This window comes from Dipodomys merriami, unplaced genomic scaffold (genome assembly GCF_024711535.1).
Source record: "Dipodomys merriami isolate MVZ:Mamm:240054 unplaced genomic scaffold, mDipMer1.0.p SCAF_35, whole genome shotgun sequence".
Classification (NCBI taxonomy): domain Eukaryota; kingdom Metazoa; phylum Chordata; class Mammalia; order Rodentia; family Heteromyidae; genus Dipodomys; species Dipodomys merriami.
The window spans coordinates 4,017,458-4,034,133 of record NW_027205048.1 but is presented as its reverse complement, the minus strand read 5'-3'; the positions used below and the strand labels follow the sequence as shown (position 1 = coordinate 4,034,133).

The window sequence follows — 16,676 nt, the reverse complement described above, 5'->3', positions numbered from 1 at the left end:
AACAGCTTAATTACTAAAAGTTAATTAACTAAGTATTAAAATAGAAAACTAAGATATTTAGAACGTATTTATGCCTACCATAATACTATTTGGAAGCTAAACACTAAGCCAAATATGAAACAATATGATTGAGAATTACACACAACTGTAGAAGTAGTAACAATTTTTAAACTTTTCGCAGCTACAGAAAAGCCATAATCTGAAAAGGTGGAATGGTAGAAATCTTTCCAACTATATCAACCAGTATTTTATATTGAGAAAGTAATATTTAAATGAAGTACCGTGAGGGACAAAGATCTCTGAGTTGTTTGGAAATTATTCCAGCCTGAAAACATTCTTCTACAAATCTCTCAAGCACAGAGTATGAATGTGGAACATCCAAATTAATGTCTGGAATTTCATTGTAAATTCTCTCATAACCCTAAAACAAAATTTTACACAGAATTGTTAGCCCATAAAGTACATACAATAAAACAATTCAGTGCTCGCTTCGGCAGCACATATACTAAAATTGGAACGATACAGAGAAGATTAGCATGGCCCCTTGCGCAAGGATGACACGCAAATTCGTGAAGCGTTCCATATTTTTAACAAGAAAGCATGAACATGGGTTCCCAGTAATTGTAGACTTGCCATTCTAATGTTGACTTCTGAACTTGCATTAAATGATAACCTATGAGTTTATGCCAAAAAAAAAAAAAAAACAATTCAACACTTACCAATGTATTTTTGAGACTGACTATATAGTGAAGAGTCCCACTTTCAACCTTGAAGAGTAAATGGAAGTACCTTTTGTTTCAGAATATTTTCTGTAAAACTGTTCTCCAAACAGCTGTGCACAAGCTTGAGACAGCAAATTCTTATCTACTTCTCTAGCTACATTTAACTACACTTTTTTTGGGGGGACGGGAGGGGTCTGGTCATGGGGCCTGAACTCTGGGCCTGGGCACTGTCCCTCAGCTCTTCAGCTCAAGGCTAGCACTCTACCACTTGAGCCATAGCACCACTTCCAGCTTTTTTCTTTTTGCTTATGTGGTGCTGAGGAACCGAACCCAGGGCCTCATACATGCAAGGCAAGCGCTCTACCACTGAGCCACCTTCCCAGCCTGACATTTAACTACTTTTAAGAAAAAAAGATAAATAACTTCACCAGAATTTCAACAACACAATTTTAAATAGGGAAAAAAGTATTGTTTGGTAAAAGTTTGTGTTAGATATAAAATAAAAATGATCATTATCAAGAATCCTTGGGCTAGAACACACAATCATATTTTAATAAAACAGGCAAAAGGCCCATTGAGGTCTGGGAAGGTGGCTCAGTGGTAGAGCGCTTGCCTTGCATGCATGAATCCCTGGGTTCGATTCCTCAGCACCACGTAAGCAAAAAGAAAAAAGCCGGAAGTGGCGCTGTGGCTCAAGTGGTAGAGCACTAGCCTAGAGCTGAAGAGCTAAGGGACAGCGCCCAGGCCCAGAGTTCAGGTCCCACAAGCGGACCCAAAAAAAAAAAAAGGCCCATTGACATGATTTTTTTACTTTCTAAGAAATGAGTGCACAAGTTACTAAGAAATGAGTGCAAGTTTTAAACAAAACATTGTCAGGCTGAGAATGTGGCTTAGTGGTAGAGTGCTTGCCTAGCATGCATCGAAGCCCTGGGTTCGATTCCTCAGTACCACATACGCAGAAGAAGCCGGAAGTGGTGCTGTGGCTCAAGAGGTAGAATGCTAGCCTTGAGCAAAAAGAAGCTTGGGGACAGTGCCCAGGGCCTGAGTTTAAGCCCCAGGATTGGCCAAAAAAAAAAAAAAAAATTGTCATACTACTACTACACATACTTGAAAGAAACTTTGATTAGCAATTCAAAATCTTTATTCAATTATACACCTAAGGTGTAAACTTAGGAACTGCTAATAATAATGTGATGCTTACCCTTTTCATTTGGTCTACAGTAATGGTAGAAGACTTCCAAAGAGATTTTAATAAATCCAAAATCATCTTGAATGCACTTTCTCCAGTTGACTCTAAAACCATTACAATAGCCTAAAATGTGAGCAAAATTAATTTTTGGTTATTAATTCAGATAAGACTTCTTAAAATATGTTATATCTCTTTCTTCTAATATGTAATGATTAAATGATAATAAATATTTTAGAAAGCTGGGCGCTGGTGGCACACACCTGTAATCCTAGATACTCAGGAGGCTGAGATCTGAGGATCACGGTTCAAAGCCAGCCTGGGCAGGAAAGTCCGTGAGACTCTTATCTCCAATATACTACCAGAAAACCGGAAATGGCATGGGACTGTGGCTCAAGTGGTAGAGTGCCCCCTTGAGCTGAAGAGCTCAGGGACAGCACCCAGGCACAGAGTTCAAGCCCCACAACTGATCATTAACAGTTTTTAAAAGAAGAAAAATGAACATATGTTACTTAGATGAAAGTCCCTGCTGTGCAAAAAAATATATATTTAAAAATTCTCTTTGGCATGGCAAAGCAATCTTACTTCGTAAACAAGCTCATGGTGAAAATGAGGTACTTCCAGTTCCTTAAGGCAATGTTCAGCTTCAGAAATGTCTCCAGAGAGTAAATACTCTTTCAGCAGCATATCAATCTATAAGATTTAAAAAGCATTGTTTAAGTTAAAAACAGCTAAGAACATAGAGACATGATACTCTACTTTTACATAATTAAAAATATTTTACAAAGTTTATGAAGCAAATACAGTGCTTCAGTGTGTCTAAGTAATCGCTGAGTTTCCAATTGAAGATAAGGGATTTTAAACACTAGAGGGGGCACTAACTCAAAGTCTCAATAAGAATTTTGTTTTAAGTGCTACAAAATCATCTATCAGAATGATTATAATGCAACTGGAGCCAAAAGAATGAGAGATGGTAATGGGATATTACTAAGAAAGGAAAAGATCTCTATATGATTTTTCTTTTTTCTACTACTGAGTTAATAATGTTCATCAGCTTCCAACTGTAACTATAGACACAAATACTGACTCTTCAAACTCAAGCTTGTACAGTAGTAACATCTCTGGCTCCAGAGAAAAAATAGGAAGGTTTTCAGCACAACTGCTTCAACTTGGAATGTTTCTTCCCTAAAAACTGCCTGTAAAATCATCTTTGCATCTCATGAATATTCAATGTCTCTATTTCCAACTTATACAATGTATTTTCATGAAAGATAAAAATTGAACTCTAGAAGACATCCTGATTAATAATTCCTGTGTTTTAAGAAAATAAGATAAAGCATTTTGCTGGGCACCGGTGGCTCACACCTGTAATCCTAGCTACTCAGGAGGCTAAGATCTGAGGATCGCGGTTCAAAGCCAGCCTGGGCACGAAAGTCCGAGAGACTCTTATCTCCTCCAGTAAACCACTAGGAAACCGGAAGTGGTGCTGTGGCTCAAGCAGTAAAGCACTGGCATTGAGCTAAAGAGGGTAGGAACAGCACCCAAGCCCAGAGTTCAAGCCCCACAATTGACCAACAAGAGAGAGAGAGAGAGAGAGAGAGAAATACATAGCATTTAAATAAAGTACTTTTATTTTATAATTACAATGAATTTGTTATACTACTTTTAACACTTGTTATCTAACTTTAAAAACTAAAATGTTCCCCAGCAGATTCCATGCATTTTTTAGCATTAGTTATACAAACAAGTAAAGATTCTTTAGAGTCATGTTTGTCTAACCCTTCCATGTAAACAGCCATCCAAATAACGTCAACCTCAAACATATAATGGTAGCTTATTTCAATTTTTGTTTTTTCTACCTTTTTATTGATGAAAATCGCTATCCTTAGCAGATTAGATATTAATTCAGAATCTGATCTCAAAATTAACCATACCAAGAACAGTTTGGCAGTTCAGGGAGTATTACCATCTTAATAATAATGTCTTTTTTTTTTCTTTTTTAGGCCTGGGCACTGGACCTTAGATTTTCCACTCAAGGTTGGCACTCTACTATTCAAGTCACAGCTCCACTTCAGTTTTTTGTTGATTAACTGGAGATAAGAGTCTCATACTGGGCACTAGTGGCTCACACCTGTAATCTTAGCTACTCAAGGGACTGGGATCTGGAGATCATGGTTCAAAGCCAGCCTGGGCAGTAAAGTCCATGAGATTCTTATTCCCATAAACTATTTAGAAAAGGCCAGAAGTGGCGTTGTGACTCAAGTAGTAGAATATTAGCCTTGAGCACAAAGAGGCTTAGGGATAGTGCTCAGACCCAGAGTTCAAGCCCCAGGACCAGGAAAAAAAAAAAACAACAAAGAGTCTCACAGACTTCCCTACCTGGATTGGTTTTGAACCACTACCTCAGATCTCAGCCTCCTGAGAGGCTACGGTAACAGGAGGAGGAAGCCACCAAGCACACAGCTTGTCTTTCCATAAACCTGGGGTATTTTCCACTTAAGTCTTTACTTTTTCAACATTTTGTAGTTGTACTTTCTTTTACTTTCATTTCTTAGTAATTTTCTTTTTTTGGTCCAGTCATGGGGCCTGAACTCTGGGCCTGGGCACTGTCCCTCAGCTCTTCAGCTCAAGGCTAGCGCTCAACCACTTGAGCTACAGCGCCACTTCTGGCTGTTTTCTTTTTGCTTATGTGGTACTAGGAATCGAACTCAGGGCCTCATGCATGCAAGGCAAGCGCTCTACCACTGAGCCACCTTCCCAGTCCTCTTAGTAATTTTCTTACTGGCAGTACTAGAATTTGAACTCAGGGCCTTAAGCTTGCTAGGCAGACACTTTCTCTTGAGCCATGTCTCAGTCTTTTTGCTTAAGTTATTTTTTTGAGATAGGGTCTCAAATTTTTATCTAGACTAATAATGGATAGCATACTCCTAGTTACATTTCCTGCATAACTGGGATGACTTCTTGTAGCTGAGATGACAAGTACACACAACATGCATAGATTTTTTCTTTTTTTGTCAGTCATGGGGCCTGAACTCTGGGCCTGAGTGCTGTCCCTCAGCTCTTCAGCTCAAGGCTAGCACTCTACCACTTGAGCCACAGCACCACTTGCGACTTTTTCTGCTTATGTGGTGCTGAGTACTAAAATCCAGGGCCTTGTGCATGCAAGGCAAGCACTCTACCACTGAGCCACCTTCCCAGCCCTACACAGATTTTATTGAGATGGAGTTGAGTGACTTTTTTTTTTAAGGCTAGCCTTGAAGTACAGTCCCTCCCTCTTACTGAGTAGGTTGGATTACAGATGTAAACCACCACACCCAGCTAGTATTTTGCTTTGGTACTATTGTAAATTTTACTTCATGTCATTCATTGCTAACGATATAGATGTAGAATTAAATGTTATATATTGATCTTACTTCCTGAAACCTTGATATGAAAGTTGCATAGCTAATTAGCTAATAACTGGTTTGGAGTTAGGGAGTGATTCTGCTAATTCATTTGATTTGCTGCCTACAGAGCATGTCATGTGGAATAGAGCTAGTTTTACCCAGCTGATTTTTCTTCCTTTCCAATCTGGGTACCCTTTATTTCTTTTTCTTCCTTTCCAATCTGGGTACCCTTTATTTCTTTTTCTTGCCTAATAGACTGACATCTTGACTATGTTTATACCTCAACTTTTCTAGTAATTCTCAAAACTTGTCTAACACATTGTAATTGTGACATTATAAACACTGACCCATCTATTTTAACATGTATAAAAGCAAAAGAGGTCAACACTCTTCCCTTTTGAACTCCTAATGCTATCAAATGTTTTATGTATGAAAGATTAAAAGTCAAAATTATAGCCACATGAAAAGACTACACTAAAAAATCAGAAGTGCATAAACCATAAATCTTTTAATTTCTTAAAGGTTTCATTTATTTAAAATTAATCTAATTTTTAATTTAAAATTTTAAGATGGGCACCAGTGGCTTATGCCTGAAATCCTAGCTACTCAAGAGGCTGAGATCTGAGGAACTACCTACATAAATAGAAAAGTCCATGAGACTTATCTCCAATTAACCAGTGAAAAACCAAAAGTGAAGATGCAGCTCAAGTAGTAGAACTCCAGTCTTGAGCGAATAAGCCAGGCAATAGCACAGGGCCCTGGTTCAAGTCCCAATACCAAAAAGAAACAATTGTTTAAATTTTTTAATTTCCAAAAGGCTAATCTAATTTCTCTTTAAATATTTAATTCCTAGCCAGGCACTGGTGGCTCACACCTAGCTACTCAGAAGAATGAGTTCTGAGGATCACAGCTCAACGCCAGCCTGGGCAGAAAAAGTCCATGAGACTCTTATATCCAATAAGCCACTCAGAAAAAGCTGGAAGTAACACTGTGGTTCCAATGATAAGAGTGCTAGTTTTGAGCAAAGAATCTCAGGAACAGAGCCCAGGCCCAGAGTTTAAACCCTAGAACCAGAAAAAAAAATTTAATTCCAAAAAGATTTCTTAAAGTCTTTTCTTAAAGTTCTACAGATAAGAACATTGCTGCTTTAAATTTCTTGCTACAGAACACCAGAAAAAAATCCACCAGGAGAAATTTGTAATTTTAATTTATTGACATTATTGCCCAATTACTCTTTCTTTTAATGAAAGTATACAGGTAGTAAGGTTCCTAACAAAAATCTATCATTTTGATCTACTCTAGTGCTCACAATTCATCACTTACAATTCATAATCACCCAGTTTCAAACTTCACATATAAAAACGTGAACAAGTATTTATTAGAACAAGTTTTATTTCAATTGGATAATTTTAAATACTAATTAAGACAAAGATTTCAGGGACTCCTCTGAAGTTCACAGAGAACTTTTTTATAATTATTCATGAAAGCCCTTGTCACAACAACATTTTTAAATAGAAAAAAATTTAACGATATGCACTTATATAATAAGTAGTAAAATGGGATAAGCAAATATAAAAGAGATAATTCAATTTTCTACTTGTACTTCTAATACTGAGTTTAATTTTTGACCACAAAACACCAGTTAGTACATATTTTTTCCTCTCAAAAGAATACATTTTAATTAAACCACACTACTCAATAGGTACCTCTTTAACAAGGTGATTGACAGACTGCTGCCCACCTCCAGAGCCCCACACACTATCTTTACGTTTTCCACCTTTAGACATACTCAGGAGCACAGTAGCCTTATCCAGAGCAGCTCTACCAAAAAATAAAAAGAGGAAACAATTAATTTTGATACATGGAATTGCCCAAGGTTCACCAAATTATAAAGCTAACAAAATCCCTTATGTACCAAAAAATGTAATATAACAAAAATATGAAATAACAAAAATATGAAATTAAAATTCCTTTTAAAAACCATTTTCAAAATAAAAGTAGATAGCAAGAAACACATATTCCATATTTAAAGAACATCCTCATGTTCTTTAGCTTTCATTTCTCATTTAAAAAATTAAAAGATGTTACAAAATAACTGACCTACAATGAGAGAACTGTGTGCGTGCGTGCGTGCGTGCGTGCGTGTGTGTGTGTTATACACTGATCCGGGGGTTGAACCAGGGCCTGGGAGCTATTCTTGGGCTTTTTTGAACAAGGCTAGCACTCTACCACTTGAGACATAGCTCCACTTCCAGTGTTTTGGTAGTTAACTAGAGATAAGAGCCTCACAGATTTTCCTGCCTGGGCTGGCTTTGAACTACAATTCTCAGATCTCTGCCTCCTAGCTGAGAAGGAATATTTTACATATAATTTTTACTGAGAACCATGCCTTGTCATCTAAAGAAATCATACCATTACCTGAAGTAGCCCTAGAAAATTAAGTTAATATCTAAACCTGGTAAAACCTAAGACATGTTGAATTTCAAACCTAAGTCTTTAGGGAGTTAAGAAAAAATCATGTAGCTAAATGTCAGATGTAACTTACAATTGATTATACCAAAGAACAAAAGTGAAAAACATTTTCCAAGAAAGATCTCACTGACAATATAAAGTAAAACTGCAAGTAAGTTTCCTTTAGTAATGTTGTCTTACATTACAGTATTAGATAACTGTAGAATGTTAGAACAAAAAACACCTTAAAGAACATTCTATATGCAACACTTTCATTTTATAAATAAAGAAGCTGAGGCCCAGAGAAAGCTAATAGGTTAGCCAAAACTCAGAAATTATGCATTTTATTAATATCCTTTTCCTGTTATTTCATGTCAATAATCTTTTCATTGTAATAGTGGAGAATTCAGACTAGTGACAAATACATAGCCACAATGTTAGATTAATGCTAATTTCATTTCAATAAGATTCTATAGGAATTTCCTCTAATTTTGAAATTCTAAGTAACAAAATTAATTTACTTACCTAGCCTGTACACAATCTACAGTTCCTTTGTAACTGTCAATATAGGTATTACATAAAATTCCATCTCCAACAGCTCTAGCAATGAATTGGCCCACCAACTACAGTAAGAAAGAAAAAGAGGTAGATAAACTAAAGCCTTTTATAGAACACAATTTTTATTTGTTGTGTTTGGTTGTTTGTTGTTGTTGTTGTTTTGCCAGTCCTAGGGCTTGAACTCAGGGCCTGGGAGGTGTTCCTGGGTCTCAAGGCTAATGTTCTACCACTTGAGCCACAGTGCCAATTCCAACTTTTTCTGAGTAGTTTACAGGAGATAAGAGTCTCCTGGACTTTTATGCTGTGGCTGGCTTCAAACTGCAATCCTCAGATCCAGCCTCCTGAGTAGCTAGAATTACAGGTGTGAGCAACCAGCTAGGACACAATTTCTAAATACATAAATGATGATGAATATTTTAACTACATAGTTGACATTTAGACATACTGTTATATTCAAAAACACCTATTTAGCACCTGCTGGTTATGCTTGGCATACTCCCTCCTCATCTTGACCTTCTAGTTAAGTGCCATCAGAGTAGAGGCTATATCTGCTTTATTACTGAAACTCCAATACCTTGTTAGTCAATATATAATCAAAAGTACTTGCTAACTGTATGACTTAAAAGTCAAGAGAAATCTCTTTTCTAAAAACAAAGTCGAGTTTTTCTCAAAAGAAAAACTGAAGCAATCTATATTTTTACTTTTAATCTTTTTAATCTTAAAGCAGTTGCACAAAGGACATGATATATATGTATATTTAAATATATATAAAATACAAAGTAGTTTATGAATACTGTAGATCTTGATCACTGGCAATTCCTTCAACATTCTCACCCCACTTTGAACCACCACCACCCCCTTCCCTTTTTCTTAATTTGTGATACAACGAATTCTTTTTTTTTTTTTTTTTTTTTTTTTTGGTTAGTACTAGGGCTTGAACTCAGGGCTTGGGAACCATTCCTGAGCCTCTTTGTGCTGAAGGCTACCACTCTACCACCTGAGCTACAGCACTACTTCTGGCCCTCTTTGAATATAGTTTATTGGAGATGAAGAATCTCACTGACTTTCCTGCCTGGGCTGACTTCAAACCATCATCCTCACATCTCAGCCTCCTGAGTAGCCAGGATTATAGGTGTGAGCTAGTAGTACCAGGTTACACAGAATTCTCCCCCACTTCCCTCCTTCATTCCTTTACCACTCTTCAGTTGGCCCCACCCCTCTCTTGGATGTATTCATTTCCTGGGGTTTATTTTGCTGGGCTTTGACCTAGTCTTTCTAAAAGATTATATACTATTTGAGCTCTTCATAGGGTCTATTATATGTCAGTTAATTCATTTGTAACCACTTGTATACTGCCCAACTTGGGTTTGTTTTTTTTTTTTTTTTTACAGATTTATAAGTACATTCTATCTACCACAAATGAAGGAAACCATGCAGCCGTTGTTTCTCTGGATCTGGTTTACTTCACTTAACATAATTTTTTTCCTAATAATCTTTCCAAGATGAGTTAAAATATCATTTGAAAGTGTTCATACATGTAATTGTTTTACAAACTGAAAACTCCCATGTAGAACAATAAAAGTGGGTCCAAGCAAGAACGTAAACTACATGGCTAAAGGGAAAAATATTTACTTATTTTATGGGGTAAGAAAAACTAAGTTTACAAGACAGCATGTATGGTATGATTTCACTTTCTAACTGAAGAATAAGGACATATTAAAAATTATGTTGATATATAACTAGCAAAACAGAATGAAAAATTTAACACCAAAATGTTAGCCATGGTTATTTTTGCTTGACTTTCTTCCTGTTAAGATTTTATTTTTCAAAAATTCTGTAAGCAGTAAGAAGTGATGTAATCATTTTTAAAAGTATTTATTGGGATAAATACTTTTTTCTTTTTTTGGAGAAAACAACCCCCTTTCCAGTGAGAGCTCGACACGTTATTATATAGATTATGTTACAGAAACTCCATTTGGAAACTTACCTATATTCTTGTTTCTAAATTTATATATAAAACTTTTATCAAAAATTGGTAAGATAATAATTTCATGTTTTCAAAGTTATTAAAGAGAAAATAATAACAAACTGTTTTATAATAAAATAAACAAATTCAAGCATAATTATAATTTATATTTTAAAAAATCCTAGCTAGTAAAATTAAACAGAGAATACAGAAAAAAATAAATATGTAACTTAAAACCTATATAGGCCAGGTGCTGGTGGCTCACACCTGTAATCCTACTCAGAAAGCTGAGATCTGAGGATTAAGGTTCAAAGCCAGCCAGGGCAGGAAAGCTGGTGAGACTCTTACCTCCAATAAACCACTCAAAAAACCAGAAGTGGTGCTGAGGCTCAAGTGGTAGAGTGCTCACCTTGAGCTTAAAAGCTCAGAGACAGCACCCAGACCCAGAGTTCAAGCGACACAACCAACAAAAAAAAAAACCACCCTGTATAGAACATAGTAAAGATGTAAAAAAGAATTATAAAGACTATTTAAAAACAAAACAGTAACAAAATGCATTTTATAAATGTTAAGATTGTTTTTGTATGGTAATAAATGTGGGCCATTTCCCTTCCAGCTATTAAAATGTTTTAGGAACATGTGCTATTTCTTCAATTAAAAGTGTGTAGGAAAAAAGGAATTAACAAAGGGAATGACACAAACCTGTGGTGCTCTAGGAGTATCCAATGCTAATTCAGGTAGATCCTTCAACAATTTATCAAATGACTTTTCCACATCATTTGTGCTCATGACTGTCCCACAAAGGTCAGAAAGAAGCTTAGATGTCATTTCTCTATGACTAGCCTTCCCCTCCAATGCTAAGGACACTGCCAACACTGGTACTCCACTTTTCATTTCACCAAGATTTAAATCTTTTAGCATTTCCTATTCAAAAGAATAAAACATTTTTATTTTTAAAAGTATATCATTATAGTTCAATAAAATTTTTAGTTGTAGAAACTCAAGCTTTTATCTATATATCTTTTGGTCACCCCTCCCTCTTTACAAATATCAAGAAAGCAGTCATATTGAATGGGGCTGGAATAATAGTGATCTATTCGTCAAGTTTTACTTATGTGAACATCACTAAGAATGTGAATTATACTGAAAATAGTTTATTGAACTATATATTATTGCTAAGTTTGGTGTCAACTAATTCTCTGCTTTACAATTAATATTATTTCTAAAAATATGGATTGATGAGCATTTATGGAGAAATTCATTTTACACTATTATAGGGTATATATTCTATTTTTCTTCAAAGACTTCTCTGCTTTAAACTTTTACATAAAGTTTAAAATGAGATCTTAAACCATGTTTAATTGGGATTTCTTTTTAAATGCTTGAGTGAAGTCAAGCTTTCCTATTAAGAATAAAGTAACCAGCCAGGTGCCAGTGGCCCACACTTGTAATCCTAAGTATTCAGTAGGCTGTTTAAGGCCAGCTTGGGCAGGAAAGTCGGTGAGATGATTATCTCCAATTAAATACCAGAAATCCAGAAGTAAAGCTGCTATCCTTGAACACCAAAGCTCAGGGACCAGAACCTGAGTTCAAGTCCAAGGACTGGCACAAAAAAAAAAAAAAAAAAAAAAAAAAGAAAAGAAAAAGAAAAAGAACAAAAGTAACAGCTACCATGTTATTAATGGCCACTTTAATTTTTTTTATTTTTTTAAACAGCCACTTTGTATCATCTCATTCAATATGCAAAATAATCTAAAGCACAAGAAAATTAAGAAATGGCTAAGGGCACCCAAGAATGGCCAAATTTGAAGTAAAATAGCAGGATCCTAGAAACTATGTTCTAACTCAGAGTGTCTTTTTCTTTAGTGAAGTTTTCTTGGAACCTCTATACCATGAAATACTACTTAAAAGAATGCCAGGGGAAAAAAAGAATGCCAGGACTATCTTCATAAACATGCAACTGGTATCTGGTTAATAACACCTTCATCATTACCTTGTCCTTGACTGCACTTTAACAACTACTTTAACAACTATCTTTTTCAAAAATAACATTCCTCTTTCTGGTAAATATTCAACTAGCTTACCTGGAAATCCCCTACCCATACTTCAGGATGGTTCAGAATCACCTCTTTTATTACTTACCACTGAATGTTTCCACAATATGCTGCTTAATATTACTATGCAATATTTCAACAGTTCCTGACTTCAAAGGACTTAAACTCTATAGAATGGATTCTTTCACTTTACGTCTTAGTAAATGAGCTTTACATCATTTAAATGAGCTTTAGAAGGATAGGGATCACATATTACAAATTCTTTCACATGGCAGGTACTATATTGAAATCTTGAAAATCCAGAGATAACAAAGCTCAAGAATCAAAATCAATAAAGTTTAAGGAAGTAGAGATGTCTCAAGTGGTAGAGTGTCAACCTTGAGAAAAAAAAAGCCAAGTAAAGAACACAAAGCCCTGAGTACCAGCCCACAAAAAAAGAGCCTTTTAAATTACACACACAGACACACACACACATTGGGAAATCCTATTTTGGAAGTGGTGGTGTGACTCAAGCAGTAGAGCTCTCCCTTCAAGTGAAAAGAAAGTAAGGTGGGCCCCAGTAGTTCACGCCTGTTATCCTAGCTACTCAAGAGGCTAAGATTTAAAGATCATAGTTCAATGCCAGCTCAGACAAAAAAGGTTGAGACATCCCATCCCGAATGAGCCATAAAAATGCTGAAGGCATACTAAAGGTATGGTTCAAGTAGTAGTACACCGGCCATGAGTAGAAAACTATCAAAAGCACAAAGCCCTGAGTCCAAGCCCCAGTACAAGGCCCCCAAAAGCAAGTTTAGTATGGACTGTAAGAATCTAAATTATAAATGTCTTTTAAAGAATCATTATTGTATTTTAAACTAGCATTCCTAATATTTTAAAAAATTTAGGAGGTTGAGGAGGAGTGAAAGTGAGAGAAAAAAGAGGGAAAAGGGTAACAAGTTCGACAAGAAATGTACTTACTACCTTACTTATGTAACTGTAACCCCTCTGTACATCTCCTTGACAATAAAATTTTACTCTTCTAGATTAATTTATAAACAATGCATATTAAATATATGAAACATTCCCACACAGATGATGATTCAAAAGCATTTAAGTTTATACTCTTAGTTTCAGTATATATTCTTTTTCAGATCTCTACTGGTGTTCTTTGATTTCTGAACAGAATACAGAGATAATCCAGAATATTTTACTAAATATCAAATGAAACTAGAGCCAACTGTTAGTGGTTCACGCTTGTAATCCCACTTGGGAGACTGCACTAGAAAGAAGCTGGGTTTGACACTAGCCCAGGCAGAAAACTTCATGAGACCCCTTCTTAACCAATAATGGTAACAAAGACACAGGACTGTCACCACAAACTAAAGCTGAGATTAGAAGGATTAGGGTTCCAAGCCAGCCTGGGAGAAAAGTCCACAAACCTCCACATCACGATGGAGGGAAGCTGGACACAAGCCTGTGATCCCACAAACTATGGCAAGTCCAAAGCAGGAAGAGCACAGCACAAGCAAGCACTCCAGCAGAAGGCAAGACCCTAATCCTAAAAATAACCAATCTGAAAATGTGGACTGGAGAAGCTCAGCGGTAGAATATCAGCTTAGAAAGCACGAGGCTGAGTTCAAACCCCAGTTACCACCACACCAACAAGAAAAAGGCATTATTTGTTCTCATAGCTGGTGTACTACTATTTGAGCCATGCCTCTACTCTAGTTTTTTTTGCTGGATAATTAGAGTTTCACAGATTTTTCTCCCTTTACTGACTTCTCAATGATCCTTAAAATCTCAGCCTCCTGATTAACTAGGATTACAGGCATGAGCCACTGATCTAAGTAAAGCATTCTCAACTGAAGCCCCAGAAAAGGCCTCAGAAGGCCCATAAATGCCCTAACATTGCTAAAATATTTTATAAATTATTAAAATGGACATTACAAATTTATATAATAACATTATTAAAATAGAAATGGAACAGTTTGTGGTCAGACCCCAAATATTTATATAAGAACAAGTGATTTAATATAATAAGATTTTATTTCCTTTCTTAGTTAAGAAATGTGTGCAGACTAAAATACTGAAAATTATCCCATGATCCAAGATCACTCTACATAAGTTTTATTTATAATACTGTTCCTGTTCTTTACTAAATAGATTATCCTTTAAACTTCAAACCTACCGCAACTTCATTAGTATCCCCATGCTCAAAGTATTCTTGTATAATTGGTGTTAAAGTTTTTTCAAATGCTGTTTCATCCAAGGGCAAAACTACAGTTTCATAAACACAGTTCTCCTATAAAGGAAGGAGAAAAACAGTTATAATCTTAGTAAGAATATAAAAAAGATCAATATTATAGTGACTAAAAAAATCTAAAATAAAGCACTGTTCAGCTAGGATGTGGCTCAAGTAGATCATTTGTTAGTATGCAAGAGGCCTGGGTTCAATACCCAGTGCTGAATGAGAAGAATGAGAAGTACTGCTCCAGTGAAATTCATCACAGAAGATAAATGTCTATTCACCAAACTATCCTTTTCTCTAGTAAAAAGTTGTCAAATACTTATTCACCAACTTCTGAATGTTTTCAGTCTAACATATACCTAACAGTATAATATTCAGCAGGGTCCACAGCATTTGAATCAAATGGTTTTAAATGTGTGTCTATGACTGTGTATGGCAGTTCTGGGCTTGAACTCAAGGCTTAGGCGCTGTTCCTGAGCTTCTTTTGCTCAAGGCTAGTACTTTGCCACTTGAGCCAACAGTTCCACCTCCACCATTTTGGTAGTTTACTGGAGATCAGAGCCTCAAGGACTTTCCTGCCTTGACTGGCTTCAAACCATGATCCTGAGATCTCAGCCTCCTGAACAGTTAGGATTCCAGGCATCCACTGGCACCTAGCTTTTAAATGTATTTTTCATATTTCCAAGATCAACTATTAATTAAAATAGGTAAGTACCAGCCAGGCAATGGAGGCTCAAACCTGTAAACCTTAAGAGACTGAAATCTGAGGATTGCAGTTTGAAACCAGCCCAGGCAGAAAAGTCTCCGAGCCTCTTATCTCCAATAAAATACTCAAAAAAAGCCACAAGTAGCACTGTGGTTCAAGTGGTAGCTTTGAGCAAAAAGCAGCTCAGTACCCAGCCCTTGAGTCCAAGTCCCAGCAAAAAAAAAAAAAAAAAAGAAGAAGGACCTACATATGGACAATACACAATTAAACAACCTAATATATGTCCTCATTATTTTCCTGTTTAAAACTAAATGGATTGCAGGGCACCACTGGCTCTTGCCTGTAATCCTAGCTACTCAGGAGGCTGAGATCTGAGGATCACAGTTCAAAACCAGCCCGGCCAGGAAAGTCTGAGACTCTTATCTCCAATTAACCACAAGAAAACTGGAAGTAGTGCTATAGCTCAAGTGGTAGAGTGCTTGCCCAGAGTTCAAGCACCATGACCAACAAAATAAATAAATAAATGTATCATTTCCTATCTTTTTCAAGGACAGTTAATTGCAAAAAAAATAATAATATTTGGTATTTGCTTCAAAATCACCCAGAGGAGGAGGGGGGCTACATGGGGAAGACAAAAGAAGTAGGAAAGTAAATAAATTCTATTACATTCTCAGTTTTATCCCTAAGGAAAGAAATATACATTCCTAAAACAAAATTTATCCTAGATACTATCCTAAACAGTAATATTAAAAAGAAACCTTGAGCTCAGAAGGTGGTTCAGTGGTAGAGTGCTTGCCCTGCATGAGGTCCTGGGTTCGATTCCTCAACATCACATAAGCAGAAAAACCCAGAAGTGGCACTGTGGCTCAAGTGGTAGGGCACTAGCCTTGAGCTGAAGAGCTGAGGGACAGCGCCCAGGCCCAGAGTTCAGGCCCCACGACTGACCAAAATAAATAAATAAATAAATAAGAAAAAGAAAAAAAAACTTATATCTGAAACTCTTGATATTCAAAAGAAACTGGATCTCCTTTCAAGTATCATTACTATAAAAACTGTATTAACTCAATGGTAAATTTAATAATTCTAAGTGAAGCTATGAAGGCCTTTTGACTCCAGAAACCAAGGGAAAACCATATATATATTACTATATTTAACTGTAGTAATGATCTACAAATACTGAGTATAAAACTCTGTGTCAATGTGTATGCATGCTTGTGTATGATTTGGTAACTATAGACTGTAATTATATGTATTTACATATATGATAGTGATCAGTTGATACCTGGTCATCATCATAGTTGGGGTCTTTCACATCCACCTCCTCCACATCATAAACTTGTCCAGGTGTACCCCAGACACCTTTGCCTCCTGCACCACCTGAAAAAGTTTAGAATTGAGAAAGGAAAGAACAAAAAGTTCA

General features: G+C 36.2%; 1 protein-coding gene and 1 non-coding gene across 5 annotated transcripts in view; one reads left to right on the top strand and one right to left on the bottom strand.

The window, feature by feature from the left end:
• Window positions 1-16,676, bottom strand: part of Pdcd4 (programmed cell death 4) — a 30,846-nt gene that overhangs the window by 1,181 nt on the left and 12,989 nt on the right. For 3 of the 4 annotated variants that reach the window (XM_069987974.1, XM_069987973.1, XM_069987975.1), the window contains exons 5-12: window positions 16,539-16,633; window positions 14,491-14,604; window positions 10,972-11,193; window positions 8,271-8,368; window positions 7,001-7,115; window positions 2,494-2,601; window positions 1,924-2,034; window positions 282-421 (exon numbers count right to left, since the gene is read on the bottom strand). In XM_069987974.1, the coding sequence (XP_069844075.1) occupies window positions 282-421; window positions 1,924-2,034; window positions 2,494-2,601; window positions 7,001-7,115; window positions 8,271-8,368; window positions 10,972-11,193; window positions 14,491-14,604; window positions 16,539-16,633 (1,003 nt within the window). The remainder of the gene's footprint in view (window positions 1-281; window positions 422-1,923; window positions 2,035-2,493; window positions 2,602-7,000; window positions 7,116-8,270; window positions 8,369-10,971; window positions 11,194-14,490; window positions 14,605-16,538; window positions 16,634-16,676) is intronic. The other variant, XM_069987976.1, reaches the window with a different exon arrangement.
• LOC138804004 (U6 spliceosomal RNA) lies at window positions 482-589 on the top strand. Its single transcript, XR_011365124.1, has one exon. It is a non-coding gene; the product is annotated as a U6 spliceosomal RNA (small nuclear RNA).